Source organism: Plecotus auritus (assembly GCF_963455305.1).
Source record: "Plecotus auritus genome assembly, chromosome: 9".
NCBI lineage: Eukaryota > Metazoa > Chordata > Mammalia > Chiroptera > Vespertilionidae > Plecotus > Plecotus auritus.
The window spans coordinates 55,168,622-55,187,279 of record NC_137783.1 but is presented as its reverse complement, the minus strand read 5'-3'; the positions used below and the strand labels follow the sequence as shown (position 1 = coordinate 55,187,279).

Here is an 18,658-nt window from a genome sequence, read left to right as displayed (position 1 = left end):
GCTAGGCCAATGGGCACATTTCACAGCTTGCACTTGGACTCTGGACTTGCTCACCACTCTTGAAATTGGGTAGGATAATTTTCTGTTGGGGGGTGGCTATCCTGGGCATTGGAGGGGACTTATCAGCACCTCTGCCCCTTGCTCATGGATGCCTGTAGCACTTCCCTCCCAAGATGTAGCACCCAAAGCATTTCCAGATTTTGTCGAATGTTCCCTGGGGCAACATAACCCCCTGTTGAATACCTCTGTGTGACAAGGGTGTGGGTTTGACTCTCGACTACTCACTAGCTATATGACAGAAGTTAACTTAAGCTTTGAGCCTCATTTTCCTCTTCTATACCTCTTGGGTGGAAATAAGTAATTTTTGTTAGGACTTGATAAGACAATGTAAGAATATTATTTAGCTTAATTCTGTGTATGAGCCAATACATGTTCTTTGCTATTACTATTATCACTATTTTATTTATCATTTTTGTTATTATCATTGACATATTTATCTCCACATAGCTCTTTTTTCAACTTTATTCTTATTGTTGACACTATTGCATATGTTCCCACCCCCCCTTTGCCCACTTCTACCTATCTTCTGCCCCCTTCCCATCTGGCTGTCACCTCACTGTTGCCTGTGTAACATGTTATGTCTATGTTGTTTGGTTAATCCCTTCATCTTCTTTCATCCAGTCCTCCCTTTCCCCCTCCCCTCTGACAGCTGTCAGTCTGTTCCATATATCCATGCCTCTGTCTCTACTTTATTCATCAGATTATTTTGTTCATTAGATTCCACATTTAAATGAAATCATATGGTATTTGTCTTTTTCTGACTGGCTTATTTCATTTAGCATAATAATCTCTGGGTCCATATAAGCTGTCCCAAAAGATAAGATTTCCTTCATTTTTATGGTTCCATAACATTTCATTGTGTAAATGTACCAAGCCATTTTATCTACTCATCTACTGATGGGCACTTGGGCTATTTCCAGATACTGGCTATTGTAAATAACGCTGCTATGATCATAGGGCTGCATATATTCTTTCAAATGAGCATTTTGAGATTCCTAGGACATATTCCCAGAAGTGGGATCACTGGGTCAAAAGACAGTTCCATTTTTAATTTTTTGAGGAAACTCCATACTGTTTTCCACAGTGGATGTATCAGTCTGCATTCCCACCAACAGTGCACTAAGATTCCCTGTTCTCCACATCCTCGTCAGCACTTGCTGGTTGCTGATTTACTGACGGTAGCCATTCTAACAGGTGTGAGGTGATACCTCATTGTGGTTTTAATTTGCATCTCTCTAATGATTAGTGATGGTCTGTCTTCCCTACCCCAAGAGCACAGCCAGTGCCCCTACCCCTACTTGTTGAATCACTTAACTGGCCCATCCTTCTGAGTTCAGTGGCACAGGGGTACCATAGGCCACACAAAGCTGAGACTTTTGGACCATGTCTCCCAGGGAATCTTTTGTCCAAGAATCAGATGGATGGACACTGATGTGTGTGGCTACATTGTAGGGGGCAAATCCTATCTCCCCTGCAAGTTTAGCCTGCACTACCCGCAGGAAGGGGAAGAAGTGCCCACCTTCTTCCTACAGGTTTGTGGGTACTACCCCAACATGACTTTTTGGATCCACCCTGCCAAGCCAAGGACATTCTGCATCATGAGGCTCAGTTCCATGCGAGAAAGGGAGAGTGGCTCAGAGCTGGGACATTATAAGTGTGAGACCCTAGAATGCTCTTGTCTGGGGCCAGGATGAAGTGCTTGGCCTCCTCCTGTGAGCTTGGTCAGTATCACCACCAGTGGGAGAGTCTTTTGGTCTGCCACCCTGAACCCAGAGTGGCTGAACTTGTTCCTACAGAGGGGATGGTGGACTGAACACAAACTGAACCTGCAGTGAGTCCCTAGATGAGAAACTAGAGTGGGAGACTCTGGCAGAGACTGAGTGGTTTGTCTCTGGAGCAGGGACCACAATCTTTCATTGAATGCCTGACTGCATGATCCATGTAGTGGACCCACTAGCCCTGTTCTCCTGACCCTGGTTGCCCCACAACCTGTGGAAGAGGCTATGGTTCGTGGTCAGCTGGGCCCACCCTATAGTCTTTCTTTGGAAGGCTCTAGAGGAAGAGTATGCAACCTGAGGGGAAGACAGAGTAGCTGACAGGCAGGGGCAGACCTCAGGGATCCTCAGTCCTTCTACAGATTGACCCTTATACACAGACTGGTCCCTCCCATGCATACTCAGGTCCAGTAGACACAGCCACAAACAATGAACAGTGTGGTAGCTCCAGACAAAGGCTGGTTACACATAACATCTGATATCAACCTGTACCTAAATCTGGCCCAAGTGGACCCAGAAACAATACAACCAATGGTGGGCATGAAAAATTACAGTATGATTCTTATATGATTCTTATAATAAAATTATGAGCAAGAGTATCAGCATGTAAATCTCCAAACTGAGCCACACTGCCAGGACTTGACCAAACTTTAGACAGTGGAAATTTGACTAGAAATATATGGACTGAGATTTTATACTAAACTCTCTAATATAAGTGAAATGTAATTTTATATACATACATATATATATATATATATATATATATGTATATGTATATATGTATATGTATACACACACACACACACTATGGTCTCCCATTAAATTAACAAAATAAATGTTGACAAAGGGATAACAAAGCTAATAATGACCCACATTGTTTCTAGGACTGGAATTGATGTGCACCTTTGGGAAAACAACTTGTTCATCCCAGGCTATGGAGAAGGTACCTGTTTATGCACTCCCTTGAGCCTAAGCTGGCAATGTATATAATGCTATAGCTGGTAAAAGGGTCCAATGTTTTGCCGTCATAAAACTGTGCTATTGTTTTTAAGCTAGTTGTTAAGAAACAAAAGATGCAGAAAGAACATTTGACCCTCCCCCTTCCCTGCCCAAGAGGTTCAGATGAAAAGACTTGCTCCAGAAAGGAAATCACTTTAGCCTAATTTAAATTAATTTTGCTAGATAGAAAGGCTCCCAGCAGGAGCCTAGTAGCAGATTGTCCTTTGTGTCCCATTGTTTCTGGGTTGCCCAGCAAGAATTTTCAAGCCATGTGTGTCTGCTCTTCCTCAACTACCTATACATTGTCCATCTTCAATGTTGAAGTCTGAGAGCCTATTCCCCCCCATCTCCTGTTTCCAATATGTACCCAATTTTGTTTCACTGTCTTTAGAATTTTCAGGCTTATGTGAATTCCCTGTAGGCACATATTAAAATTTTATTTTCTCCTGTTAATCTGCTGTATGTTATTTGAATTATTAGCTCAGCTAGAAGAAGGTAGAAGGTGGGAGGGAAAATAATATTTGTTAGCCCCCACACTGGCATGCATATGTTTCATCAATGCACTCACTTTTTTCAGCCTTCCTTTCATATCTATTCTCTGCTTGAACTCCCAATTTCTGTGTAGACCTGTGGCCTGATGATCTCTTGCAATGTATTATCTTAGATGACCACATCACAACTGAGAGACAAAATGTCTTATACATACACCCTCTTTATTAAAAAAATGGGTCAATATAAAAAGACACTTTTCCATATCTTATCTGGGACTATGGCAATAATCCAGTTGGATTCACCCTCTGCTGCCTTGGGCAAACACATAAATGTCATGTGTGTGGTGGGGGAGGGGAGGAGGATGGGCTGTAGAAAAGAGAGGGGGGAGAGAAAAAAATTATCTATACTCAAAGGTCTTTCAAGGGTTGGGATCCTTACAGTTAGTAATTTCTTTCTTTTATTCTAATCCTAATAAATCCAATCAAATGATGGGTGGGAGGAGCACAGGAGTGAAGTTTCTTCTAATTTTGCTTTCATAGTAAAAAATGGGAAAGAACATGAATGTCTACTAGGAGGGGAAGGACAAAAGAACATTGTGAAGTGGCCACTTTGTGGACCTTGATGCTATCTCCCAAATGAATGTGGAGATCATAGATCAGACAGAAAATGCTCTTGCTCGTGTGTTTAGTGAAAGGAAAAAATAAAAATGGATACAAAACTGTGTTTTCTGCTGCAACCCTGTAAAATGCAAAGGGACTGGCAAAGATGCTCTTTCTTCTTGAGCAAACTAATTGTTTTAATTGATTTTAGAGAGGGAGGATGGAGAGAGCGATAGTGAGAGAAACACTGATGTGAAAAAGATACAGGGATCGGTTGCCTCCAATATGTGCCCTAACCAGGGATCACACTCACAACCTAGGTATGTGCCCTGATCAGGAATTGAACCAGCGACCTGCGGTGCATGGGACAATGCTTCAACAAACTGAGCCACACTGCCAGGACTTGACCAAACTTTAGACAGGCTCTGCTGAGCCCTCTTTTTGAGAAGACCTCAACTTTGACCTATAAAACTGTAGATTCTCAGTACAAATTATTTCATCCACTCACCCACTCACAGCCACACTAAAAGATGACTGAACTCTAACATAGTTTATAACATCTCAAGGCTGACCCTGGGCCCTCTTAAAGGGCCTGCCTGAGAACAAACAAACAAACAAAACCCTCAAGGCCTCCAAAATAATTCACCCTTTGTTCTAGCCAACACTTGAGCAAGAGCCCCTGACCTCCCTTTTCTAGGGCATTTGCTGAACAGGGCTTACACCTGTAAACTTTCTTTGTCACTCTGAGGTGTATATGAATCTCCTACAACTCAGGAGTGTCTCTCAAGGACCTGAAAGCCATTTCTTTGAAATGTAATCAATAAGAAGGCTAGGGCTTCTGTCTCCCAGTCTCTGAGGAAGTATATAATCCTAAATTGAATAATTGCCAGCCAGCAGATGCTATAAATGTTGGCTTACTCGCATTTAAACTGATCAACTCTAATTTTTCACTTCCCAGAAGATGAAAAGGGGCCATGTACTAAACGTGACAGCTCAGGGGAGCCCTGTGTGGTGGTGGCCTTACAAACTCAGAGACATAAGTAACCACATAGGATGGTCCGAAATTAAAACTTTCTAACTAAAAGTTAGTCATGGTGGGTAGTCATATCCTAGGCTGGTATCTTCCCTGACAAAGGTCAATCCTTACCTTATCTGAACCTGTCTACTTTTGCATGTAAACATACCTTTGGAATGTCAGGGTAATTTCCCCTCCACCACACACGTCAGGGCACCACAGTGGAGACCACAAATGCCCTCATTGTTATTGTTAATTGTGTTAATTGTTGACTGTTAACTCTCCTATACCCACAAATGTAAAGAAGTATAGGTCTATTTATTTTGCTTTTTTATCCAACTCCAGAGATATTCGGCTTTGCTTTCCCCCACCTCCCTAAATCACCAATGCATTTCATGTAACCCCTTGGGCCTCCTTCTTTGATTGTAATGTACAAAGTGAGGGGCTAAGCTGCCATTCCCTGGAGCGTTTTCTCAGTCCCTTGAAATTTTGCATCCCAGAAGATGTCAGTTTTGCTCAAATAAACTCATAAAAATCCTCTACAGGTTTAAACATTTCTTACATTGACACCTGATTCTATTAAGCTCCTGCTGTTTCCCCCATCCCATTCTCTCATTCTTTCTTTAAAACACACCCAGTCAAGCCGGGCCAGGGTTGCTCAGTGGTTAAGCATCGACCTAGGAACCAGGAGGTCATGGTTTGATTCCCAGTCAAGGCATATACACAGGTTTCAGGCTCTATTCCGAGTAGGGGGTGCAAAAGAGGCAGCCAATAGATGAGTCTCTCTCATTATTGATGTTTCTATCTCTCTCTCCCTCCCCCTTTTTCTCTGAAATCAATAAAAATATATTTAAAACAAAACAAAACAAACAAACAAAAAAAAACAACAACTACTCAGTCATCTCTGAACAAACTGAAGTTGAGTTCAGTTCACACTGGACCCTCTTCCATAATGCAGTAGTATATTACTGATTACAGTCTCTCTTTACTATTTGAGCCAGTGGCTGGCTTTGTTTATCTTTGACAGGTCCAGATGCTAAGGATTTGAAGCCCTCCATCACTGCATTTGTTTGAGGGTGGTGGGTCGATACTCATTAGAAATCATTAGCAAAAGCATTCTCTCTGTTTCAGAAAAGAATAATCTCTATACATAGCCATGATTACAAGTTAAATAAACTTTGCTGGGAAGCAATCCTGATTTATAAATCCACATTAAACATCTAAGTATATCTGTTATGACCAGCAAAATGGTAACTGTTTGGGAGTCACAAATGATGCATACATTCCCAGTGATTTATGCTTTTGGAGGGGTGGAATGTGTCATGGTGATTGACTATTATTCTCAAATACTAGATTTTTATTGTGCCCTCTGTTCCTTCATTTTGTGCCTGAGAATCAGGAAGTGCAACCTGTGTGGGGGCAGAATTGCTACCCTGAGAGAAATATTTCAGTATGTCTTAGGTGGTATCTGAAAGGGCGGGGAGAGACCGACTCCATGTTCCCTTTGTTCCATGTCCTCCACCTCGAGGAGTAAGGTTCCCGCCCTAGAACCTCTCCAAGAGCCCAACCCACACTTTTGAATTAGCCAATAGATCCAAGAGGAAAGTAAGCCACGCCCTGCCCCCATGTGCAACCTGACCCCGACCAATCAGCGGAGGCCACACTACCTCACCCCTCCTACCTCTCCCAGGCCCCCTATAAATCAGCGCATTTGGGGTCTGGGGCTCTCTCTCTCTTTACCTCGCCGCTGCGCTGGTGTGTGTGTGTGTGGGACTGAGCTCGAGCTAGCTCGATTAAAGGCTCTTTGCTTTTGCATCGGACTCGGCTCCCTCGTGGTCTTTGGGGATCACAAAATCTGGGCATAACAGTATCCACTTGTCTTTGATTCAGCATTTTGCAGTATATCTCAGAAAAGATGAAAACTCCTTTAGAAAGATGTAAGATTTAAAGAGTTTGCCTTTAACTTCAAGTTGTTAAAAGTACTGACTATGGGTCCACAACGCCCACCTGCCACCTCTCTCACCTTGGACTTCTCTCACACCCCTTCCCTTGGAGGTGTGTTCTTAGGATTCATGACTTTGGTATTTCTGTTTGCTCCCATCTCCGCACTGTGACTTTCTGATGAACCTTTCACATTCTTCAAAACTCAGCTCAAGCCTGACTTTGTTAAGAGACAGCCTCCACCTGACCCTTCTCCCCTTTCCTCTTTGGTCCCTTCTCCAATTTCTGCTGCAATAGCAACCATCTCAGCCCACACATCTCTGAATCCAGGGTTTGTATTTTTTACTCTATATAAGTTGCCAGATGGTAAGGAACACTGTATCCCTGGTGCCCAGCCCCATTTCTGACACAAACTAAGGGTTCAGTAAGTGATTATGGAACAAACAACTGAAGCTCCCTTTGCTTCCAGAGATGAATTTATATTACCTATTGTAATCCAGACTGAGACTTAACTTTTCTCTTTTATCCAGTACATGTATGCGTTCATGTGCACACATAGAACTGCAAGATGGTTTAAGAAGAAAAAATCTCAAAAGTACTGTAAAAATACACATACAAGTCTGATTGCAGGCTCCCCACCCCTGTCTGGCCTGGGAGCACTGAGGAGGGCTGTGGGAAGAGATGCAGAGACATGTAACTTACATTCTGCAGCTGGACATGATTCCTCACCAAGTGCTCTGACTTTGCCATTGTGCTGGATGCTTTGAGACTGTAGTTTTTACCATTCTGTGGCTCTTTCAGCTGCTCTTGAAGTTGTTTAGCTTGTTTTCTGCAGGTTTAAATAAATAAATGAATAAATCATTACATACATGTATGCTATGCATATTGTTTGTTTCATTCATTCCTATCATCTGTCATTTACTAAAGCTAGGTGAAACTCAGTTTAATTCTCTTTTTAAAGGGAATCCTTCCCTATTTTCAACTCTACCAAGAACTCCTTCCAATTTGGAGAGAAGGTGGTATTGCCCATCATCTCCCAGGGACTCACACCCAGGGTGTTCTGAAGGTGGACAGAAACGTAATGGATGGTCCCTGCCCTCATGGATGCAAGGGGTCCCTCACCCTGAGCGGTCAGCTGCAAAGAATTGAAAATCTTCTGAAGAAGTGACCAGTGGAAAATATGAAGCTTTGACCTAACAGCCACCTACATGTAACATACTACAAAGTTACATTGGTATCTTTACAAGTCAAGCATATGTAGCTTGATTGCATGGCTGGCATGTGTACCATAATGAGTGTATATTTTCTTTTGTACAGTTTAGAACCAGCTCATTATAGTTGTCATCAACATTTTTGTAACTAACAAAAACAGTTAACTCTTAAATAATACCTATTATGTGCCAAACTTCATTTTATTTTTTTAAATATATTTTTATTGATTTCAGAGAGGAAGGGAGAGGGAGAGAGAGACAGAAACATCAATGATGAGAGAGAATCATTGATCAGCTGCCTCCTGCATGCCCCCCTCCTGGGGATTGAGCCCCACTCCGGGCATGTGTCCTTGACTGGAATCCAACCTGGGACGTTTCAGTCTGCAGGCTGATGCTCTATCCACTGAGCAAAACCTACTAGGGCCTAAAATCATTTTAAATGTTTTCCATCTATCAATTCACTTATTCTTCACAATAATTCTGTGTGATGAGGCACTAATTCTGTGCCCATTTAGATAAGAAATCTGAGGCACAGGAAGTTAGATTATTTGCCCACACCCACATTGCCAGGAAGTGCTATAGGGCTGGATGCAGACCCAGGCAGTGTGGCCACGAATTCAATACTCTTAACCACCACTCAGGACCGGCAAGGCACTTGCCCATGGTCCCGCAGCTTCTTAGAGGGAAGGCTGAGCCTACTCTCAGTTTTTGGACTCCAAATAAAGGACTCCTGCCTGCATATGTGGGCTGGCTATACCAGCAAGATGCAACAGATCACTGCATTATTAGCTGCTCTGTCCCAAGGGCTTTGCAGCAATTATCTATCAGCAGAAGACTCAGCACCAATAAAACAAGCAAGCAAACAAAAAACCTCTGCAGAGTCATCTGCCCTAAACTCCTCCTCTTGCCCAAGGCCCTGCCTAGGACAGAGCTTTGGTGGAGCAGAGCGCTGGCCTTGCAGGGAGCCTCCAGCAGGCAGCTCTCTGCAGAGCTGGGGCTCAGGTCTCAGAGGGGCTGGGACTTGTACCCCAGCTCTGCCACCCTCCAGTTTCGTCTGGATTTCCTAAGTCAAAAGAGATTAATTTCCTAACCATCTCTGAGCCTCAGTTTCTTTACCTGCAAATGGAGTCTGTAAAAGCTATCTTTCATGCATCCTGTGGAAACTAAACGTGAGAGCGCATGAGGAAAGCTGAGCTCCTCCATGGGCAGATGCTGCAGAGGAATTAGAACACTGGCTCAGAGAACAAAGAAAAGATTGTATGAAACGCATCGCTCAGCATTTGCCACAGGATTTGGAGGTTCTGAGTGCCATTGCTTCTTTTGAATTTACACCAGTGTGATGCACTCTATTTAAATATTTCTTTCATCTTTTCAATTATTTGGGGGGCTTTTATCTCCAATGCTCTAAATTGCTTTAATCTAGTTGTAATTATTTATCTACTTCCTAACAGCTAATCTGTAGCCTATTGTTAAAAATAAATCAATCACATCAGCATTTTCAGAAGCACCTCATAGTTAAGAAATCCTATCAGGAATTCACTGATGAAGCAAATGGGAGATCAGAAAGTTCCACCTGAGTAACTCATCATGAAGCAGTGAGAGGGCTTACTCTCCTAAGAATTAAATATAAGAAACACTATCTTACAGTGACTCCATAATTCAGTGTTTGGGAAATATAAATTTTTGAAGGAATTGTGTTTATAAAATGTTTGAGAACAGTTCCTAAATCCTTTTATCATTTACTTTCCTTTACTTCCTTTTCACTCAAGTTCCGACTCACTAATATTCCAGAATCAATGGGCTTTCCTTTATGAACCTGCCTCTTTCTCTGTCATCCTGCCCTTTCCCAGGCACACACATTTTTGCTCTTTCATCCTTTCCCCAGTAACTGCCAACAGAGGAAAATGATCGCTGTACCATCAACCCTCTCATGAGAACTGCTCTGGGGAAGACCAGATGCAGGCATTACACACTGGAACCCTACTAGCCAGCAATGTCGGTATCAATATTGCATAGTTAACTGAGTTTTAAGTTTCTCTGGCTCAATTCTTCAGAAGGAAAGGAAAAGTAAGTAGTGGCATATCTGATGTCACAAGTCTGTTGGTAAACATTTGCAATGTCGCAGGTGGGGTTCCTGGGGAAGTAGACACTGAGATGGAGAGAGTGTGCAGGATTCCTACTAGGGAGGGCTCTTTGGATTGGCACCAGTAGAAGCAAATGGAAGGAAACAGGACCGGACTGAAAGAGAAGCTGGAATGCCATGAAGATCCCAGTAAATCCCACAGCAAGTTCTGGAACTGGCATGGCCTTGTACCACATGTTGGGGCAAAAGTCTAGGCCTTCAGAGCCTCACATTGAACTGTCACCAACTGTGGTCCATCTCAGGTCAGAGTATGTGCTTGAGAAAAGTAACTCCTAGCATAACTGTGTTTTAGCAACTGGGGGACTAAGCCCTTCACCACTGAAGAGCATCATAGCAGCATACCAGAGCATTCACTGCTATCCTTAAGAGGCTTTCTTTGTGGCCTATAATATCTTACTTCAGAGAGTGATCACCGATGGTCAGAGCAGTTGCCACAATATCTGCTTTGCACCAATAGCACCCGCTTGTTTTTCTCCTGTGTTTTCCCAGTTGTGATCAGTATTTGTCCAGCCTTTGCTCCTGGAGCACCTCCTCTCCCATCGCCTTTCATTCTTAGAGTTGAATCACATCCTGCATTTCCAAGGTCTGCTAAGGACTCCTACAGCCAGTCTCACCCTTCTTACCCAGGTGAGTTGAAAGTAAAAAGAAAACCTATGAGAATGTGTAGTTGCATGTGAGCCATATCAGCCAGATTGAAAGGCTCAATTAATACTTCTATTAGCTACTTGGGGAATGTATTGATTTATTGGGAGTGATGAGAATTTCTTCCATTGGGTCCTTCAGAGTCATTGGGTTTTAGTTAATTCAGTTAGAAAATCTTCTAAATTCAAGAAGGTGTTCCTCACTTCTACCTCAGCAGCTAACAGTTTGCTATGATATTCTATCTGGTGAGGTCATGCCATAACAAGGGTGACAAGAGAATGGAGAAAGGACCAGAGTGATGGAACCCTGGGGGATTATGGGGATTAAAACAGAAGTGACCAAGAGAATGTGAGCTTTTTGGTAACTCTTGACTTCCTCTCACCAGAAATAGTACATCCTGGTATACAGGATGGAGGTTCAAGTGAATTTATTTGGAAACCAGTGATAGAGAGGTCCTACAATCCTAGAACTTGGGGCTTTCAAGATGAGGTAAAGAAAGTATACACACGAAAACAACCTTAATCTATGAAAGTAAGGAAAGGTCAAGGTGGAGTCTGATGAAGGGTTTGGTGGGGGGACTTGGAATTCCAGCAATCAGCACAGAGAATACTGGGTCAGGGAATTATAAAAATGTGGGTTGTCTTCAACTGTGTAGATTAGATGCCTGGTGTGGGATGTGGCATTCCTCTCAGGCAAAGAACAGTAAAGGAAGACCATGCCTGCAAATTGTACAGAAGAAAGAAATATACTCTTAATGAGAACTATAACTCCACCTGGGAAAGGTTTCAATTTTTATTATCACTTTATTTTTCCCACATTTTCTTATTTATTTGTTTTTAATGAAAACTTGTCCCAGCTGGGCAGGCAGAAGGCAAGCTCCGGAAGACTGTTCCTCCATTGGCTCATGATGAAACTGACATTGAACAGGTTTCCATTAAACCCCGGACAGCTCACTGAGCCTCGGGAGGTGTCCCAGAGCCCACTGCCACCCTGAACAGGAAGGCTCTAGTTACCCAGCTGTTCGCCAGTCTTGTGAGTGTGATCATCAGTCTTCCATTTAAATGTGGTACAACTAAAAATCACACCCTAAAAATAACAATGAAGTACTTCTTCCTAATAACTTGTTATTGTTAAATACACAATTTCTTTCTCCAGCACAGCAGAAGCATGGAGAACCTTGCACTGCTCTGTCTCCTGCTCCAGGGCGCACTCTTCGCCTGGGGTTACCTGGCACCTAAGTTCCCAAGTGGCAAACGGTGTTGTTAACAATAGCAAGCCCACTGAGTACTTACTCTTTTATACACTATGGTGTCCTTTTGACAGTATTATCCCATTAATCCTTAATACATTCTAGAAGGGAAATATATTTTGGTCATTTTTTAAAAAAGGAAATCAAAAGTAAAGGACTGGATGTAATTTGCTTAATAGTTCATAACAAATAAGTGGCAGCCTGAAGATTTGAACGCATGTGAAATCACAGCCACTGTGCCATGTAGCCTCCCTAGAAAAATAAAATTAAAAAGTGCTCTGGGTTGCACCAGAGCAGGGCATTCCTCATTCACCCCCGGCAGTTGCACCACCCAGTGAAAGGATTATATGAGCCAATGTGGTTGGTGTAAAGCATGTGATTGAAACTAGAATAGTGCAACTTCAAAGACTCCATCTGTTGGTAAGTATAAATGTCTAATCACTATGCAGTACACCTAAAACTAATGTAATATTGTATGCCAGCTATAATTGAAAAATAATAAAAATCATTTTTTAAAAAAATGATTCCATCTGCAATTTTCTACTGTGTGACTTTGACAACTTAATATTTTAAAATTAAATCCTGATATTTTAAAAAATGCAGCAATAATACACAATTACAATTGTTGTAAGGATTGGGAGGTAATACATGAAAAGCTCAGTGTCTCTGACAAAGAATAAGTGCTTAAAATGAACATGAACACCTGAGACCTATACAACTTTATTAACCAATGTCACCCCAATAAATTCAGTAAAAATTTAAAAAATAAAATGAGCAATAAAAAAAAAACAAACACAAAAAAAGAAAAAAAAAACCCACTAACATCACAGCCCAGAGTTGCGTAGGAGATGTAATAATTAAATATAATGTGGCATCTGGATGTAGCCCTGGAACAAAAAAAGGACATTAGGTAAAAACTAAGAAATCTGGAAGTATGAAATTTAGTTAGTAATAATGTATCAATATTAAATGTATCATGCTAATGTAAGAAAATAACATGGGAAACTGAGTCTGAGTATATGGAATCTCTCTGTACTCTTTTCACAGTAATTCTGAAAATCTAAACTAGTTTATTAAAAAATAATAGTTACTAATTCTGGATTCAGACCTGAGTTTCCATTATTTTTCTGCAAATCAACATACATGCAGACAGGTATAATAGACTATATCTGGAAATTGGTCCATTTTTAGAAGAACAAATGGATAGAAAAATATATATCCAATGAAAAGCAATTAAGCTTTGGCTTGGAGTTCAACAAGCTGTAGGAATAGAATTAGTGCCAACTTATTCAGGCCTACGTGCCTTACAAAAAAACAAAAAATATAGTATTTCTATCCATATTTCCTATTTTAAGTGCATATTTTGCTAATATCACAAATCAAAAACCTTTTTCAAAGTTCATTTAAAATAAAGATATATGTAGACAGACAGATATACTTACATAGCTGTATATGGATATATATATATATAGATAGATATAGATATAGATATAGATATAGATATAGATATATATATTGGCCTATGTTATTAGCAAAAAATAAGTACCTTTATGTGCAGAAGGTCTGGTTTCTTGGCAAAAAAGTATAGGACATATTCAAGATATGTATACCAACTGGGGAACTAAAATAGATTTTATAATTTTTCATATTTCACATTTGGCTAAAACCTTTATGAGTATCAGATAAAAACACTATGAAAGAAAACGTCTAAATTTTTTAAAGAAAAACAATAGATCCTGGTTGATAATGTTTAGGTCTACAGCAGTGTGACCTTTCTGGTCACAAGAGTTAGCTCCTTAGTCACAGGCAAATGTTGAGACTTTAATCTTGGCAGCTAATCAAAATGTGCAAAGGTTGAGTTTTTATGAGCACAGAGAGGGATGGTAGTTATGTGCATCAAAGATAAACCACACACACATACATGCAAATGTGGAATACACTAGTACACTCACCACAGTCTACAAAAGATTCTAAGTCGTTCTAAATGTTGGACGGGCCCATTTTTACAAGATCCCTCTGTCAGGAGCAAAGACTGAGAACTTAAAAAAGACAAAGTGCTTCCTCTAAGAAGTAACCTTTTAACACTTGAGAGAAATGGTCTTACTTGCTTTTGAAGTAGAATGCTGCACAGAACATGCCCACGATGACAATCCCAAAGATGATACATGAAATTGACAGCACCTGCCTTTGATAAACTTCTTCACTCTCTGCGAATGTGAAAAAAAAAGAAATTAGAATGGATGTTAGCAGGGCACAGCTGAGACAATCTTCATCTTTGTACTTTTAAGCTGGTATCTCCTTTCAAAGCAAACGTTTTTGTCCCTGTCATGAATAGGAAAACATGAGGAGCTTATTAGCATGCAATTTCTTGGGAATGGTCTGCAGAATAGCTGATTGCTACATTTTGATCTGCATGGCTAAGTCAGAACTCATACTCACATATCACAATTATGTATCTTATCAAAAGACATCGCATGACTTTAGGACATATGGGGGACATATCTTTTTGAAATGATGGTTGGGTTCAATTTAATCTGCTTCAGAAACAAGTGTGTGTCCATCAGAGCCTTCCTGTGCCGGTGATGATTTCCAATTTATTTTATGATGCCACCGCATTTATTATTTGGTCTTTGGCTGTCATTCACCCACTATTATGACTGGCATCATTAATGAAAAAGAATTTCAATATGTATGTGAATGTTTATTCACCCATTCTGTGACTTCCTTAATACCTATGATCTGGCATCTCTACTATCTCAATTGCTGTTATCAAGATCATATCTTATAGCTTCTTATCACATAAAAACAACAGAATTCATAAAAAAGCATTTCACTTCTCAGCCATTATTATTTATATTCCCAGCTCATTTTCTGAAATGTGTCTACTCAAACAGTTCTTCCATCTCATCAAGACCTTTTATCCATAGATCTCAGAACTTTCTTTCTGTTATTGTCCTCTTGTTTTCATTTCTCTCCTTATACAGCATACAGACTTTGGTGCATGATTACAGTCATTTACTCTCTTGCAAATACCCTCAACTACTGAATTCATTTCTCCTTCCCCTTTACTCATTTGACAAAATAACTGTGTACAAATCCAAGAAACTGCCTTTTCCATCCCTCTACCTTGAACAGTTCAGAATTGGAGAGAAGATTGCACAACTGGGAGTGAACACAAATAAAGGTTGACAATCACATTGCTGAAGCAGACATCCAATAGAGACTAACAATCTCATCAGCCTGCTTCTCCATTGTTCTACAGATTATCCATACATTCTCCACACTACTCAAACATCTGACTTACCCTCCCTCCTGACTCCAAGATCTTTCATATATGTCACACACAGAAAAGAAGTCAGTACAAAAGAAATAATCGCAATGTATAACACAAAATATACAAAATTAATTGCACCTTTCTTCTTCTTGATTTGCTCTTATTAACATAATGCAGTAGTTCTCAAACTTTAGTGTGCATTGGAGTCACATTGAGAGTTATTGAAGGGCAGACTGCCACCTACTTTCCCTCCCAGAGTTGGTCTGAAGTGGGGACAGAACATTTGCATTTAAAAAAAAATCCCCAGGTGATTCTGATGTTGCTGGTTTGTGAAACATGTTTTGAGAACCACTGAATAGATTAAGAACCCTCATAACACAGATCTACTATAAGAGAATAACTGGGGGATAGTTGTTTTTCTATGTAAAGTCAACTAAGGATCCATTTTGGATCTTCTGAATAAAAATGTCTATTTAAAAGAAAATTTTCAATGGTGATGGAAAAAATTAAATTAAATTTAAAAAAGAAAATTTTGTCTGGCCAGTGTGGCTCAGTGATTGAGCATCAACCTATGAAACAGGAGGTCACGGTGCAATTCCCTGTCAGGGCATATGCCCGGGTTGCAGGTTTGATTCCCAGTGGGGGGCATGCAGGAGGCAACCAATCAATGATTCTCTCTTATCATTGATGTTTCTATCTCTCACTCTCCTATCCTCTCTGAAATCAATAAAAGTATATACTTTTAAAAAGCCTTCTCCTTGAGGAGATGCTTAAAAATAAAAGAAAGAAAGAAAATATTCAGGTGTTTCTAATGCACACTAAAGTTAGAAAATAATTCAATTAGAGAAAATGCTATCTTTTAAAAGATGAATTCCTTTAGATCCAATTGTGTTCTGTCATCTCAGCATCTTCACAATCACTGAAAGTAAGAGAAGGGAAAACATTCCCTATTCATTTTATGATGACAACATTACCTTTATATGAAAATTAGACAAAGACATAAGAGAAAATAAATTACAGACATATATTCCTCATTGACATAGATGCAAAAATTCTTACCAAAAGTTTAGGAAATCAAATCCAGCAAGATGTTAAAAGTAACACATCATGACCAAGTGGGGTTTATATAAGGAATTCAATGTTAGTTTAATATTTTAAAAATTAATAAATGTGATTCACAATTTTAACAGTCAATAAAAATAATTTAATTATTGATTAGATGGAAAATTTACCTAAAATCTAACATTAATTCCTAATTAAAATTCTCAAAGAGTAGGGATAGAAGGGAACTTCATCACACTTATGAAGAATATATATAATCTATACCTAATTGTAAAAGACTGAATGCTTTTCCCCTAAGGTCAGGAATAAAGCAAGAATATACACTCTCACCGCTTCTACTCAACATTGTACTGGAAATTTAGTCAGTGGAATAAGCAAAAATAGAAATTAAATCCATTCAGTTTTGGGAAGTAGAAGAAAAATCATCTTTGTTCTCAGATAACATGATTATTTATACCAAAAGCTGGTAGAATCTACAAAGAGCTAGTATAACTAGTAAGGAAGCTTAGCAAGTTTGCATGATATAAAGTTGTATGATAGATGATACAAAAATTAAATGTATGTCTACTTAATAACAATGAATAATCAGAAATTAACATGTAATTATTACTTACATAATCTCAAAAATATAAAGCACATACAGATACATGAGGCATGTACACTGAAAACTACCCAAACATTATAGAGAGAATTTAAAAAAAAAACAAATAAATAAAGAGACACATCATGTTTATGGATTGAAATACTCAATAATATTAAGATGTCAGTTTTCCTCAAGTTAACAGATAGATTGAGTACAATTCTACTGAAAATTTCCGGAGGAATTTTGTTGTTACAGAAATTGACAAGATAATTCTAAATGTTATGTGAAAATACAAAAGATCCTAGAGTAGCCAAAACAATGTTTTGGTAGCCAACAAATCAAAGTTGAAGGACTTAAACCTCTTTGTAGCAAGACTTATTATGAAGTTATAGTAATCAAGGCACTATGGTATTGGCCATTATAGAAAGACAAGAGAGTCCAGGAATATATGCAAAAATATGTGGCTAATTGATTTATGAAAAGATGCCAAGACAATTCAAAGGGGAAAGGATCTTTTTAAAAACTGATATTGTAACCGTAGTATAGCCATATCCACAAAAATGAACCTTGACTTGAGACCTTAATGTAAAATTTTATACCATAAAACTATTAGAAGAAAACATGGGAGAAAATCTTAGTAATCATAGGTTTGACAAAGATTTCTTAACTACAATACAAAAGATACAAAGTATGAAAAATTTTACATCAATAGAATGGATTTCATCAAAATTAATGTTTGCTCTTCAAAATATAAAATCGTATCTGTACTATATATTCAACAACATTGACTATTCAACAAAAAATATATATTCAGTAACATGAACTTGTATATAATATAAGTGGATCTCTTACTACTCAATAAGAAGACAACAGCTGCATTTTGAAATGGGCAAAAGATTTGAATGAACACTTTCCCAAAGATATATAGGTGGCAAATACATACATAAAAATATATAGATGGTAAATACGAACATCATTAATCATTATGAAATTGAAAATTAATCTGTTTGGGGATATATGGCATCCCTACTTGAATGTTTAAAATTAAAGAATGACTGTACCAAGGATGTGGAGTAATTTTAACTTTCATGTACTTCTTGGTAGAAATGTAAAATGATATAACCACTTAAGAAATAATTTCATGAAAGTTGAACATATGCTTACCTTAGACATAGCCATTACATTCCTAGAGATTTACCCAAGACAAATGAATATGTTCATTATGTACATAAATTTTCATGGCAGCTTTATTTTTAATAGCAAAAAAGTGGGAACAATCCAAATGCCTGCTAACAGGTGAATGGATAAACACATTATGCTCTATCCATACAATGGGATATTACGCAGAAATAAAAAGGAATGAGCTATTGATATAAGTAACAATACACATGAGTCTCAAAATAATTATGCTGAATGCAAGTCAGAACCCCCCCAAAAATGTACCTGTTGCATTATCCTAATTGTATAAAATTCTGGAAAGTGAAAATCAATCTATAGTATATAGAAAGCATGCAAGTGGATACCTGGAGTGAGGAACTGAGGATGGAGAGTTATAGATATATTATTGTCTCAAATATGGTGTTTCCATGCCTGAATATTTATGTCAAAGTGTA

General features: G+C 39.1%; 1 protein-coding gene across 4 annotated transcripts in view; it reads right to left on the bottom strand.

The window, feature by feature from the left end:
• The window catches only part of NRG3 (neuregulin 3), a 1,127,062-nt gene that overhangs the window by 25,289 nt on the left and 1,083,115 nt on the right, over positions 1–18,658 (bottom strand). For all 4 annotated transcript variants that reach the window (XM_080640875.1, XM_080640877.1, XM_080640876.1 and 1 more), the window contains exons 5-6: positions 14,231–14,333; positions 7,584–7,710 (exon numbers count right to left, since the gene is read on the bottom strand). In XM_080640875.1, the coding sequence (XP_080497001.1) occupies positions 7,584–7,710; positions 14,231–14,333 (230 nt within the window). The remainder of the gene's footprint in view (positions 1–7,583; positions 7,711–14,230; positions 14,334–18,658) is intronic.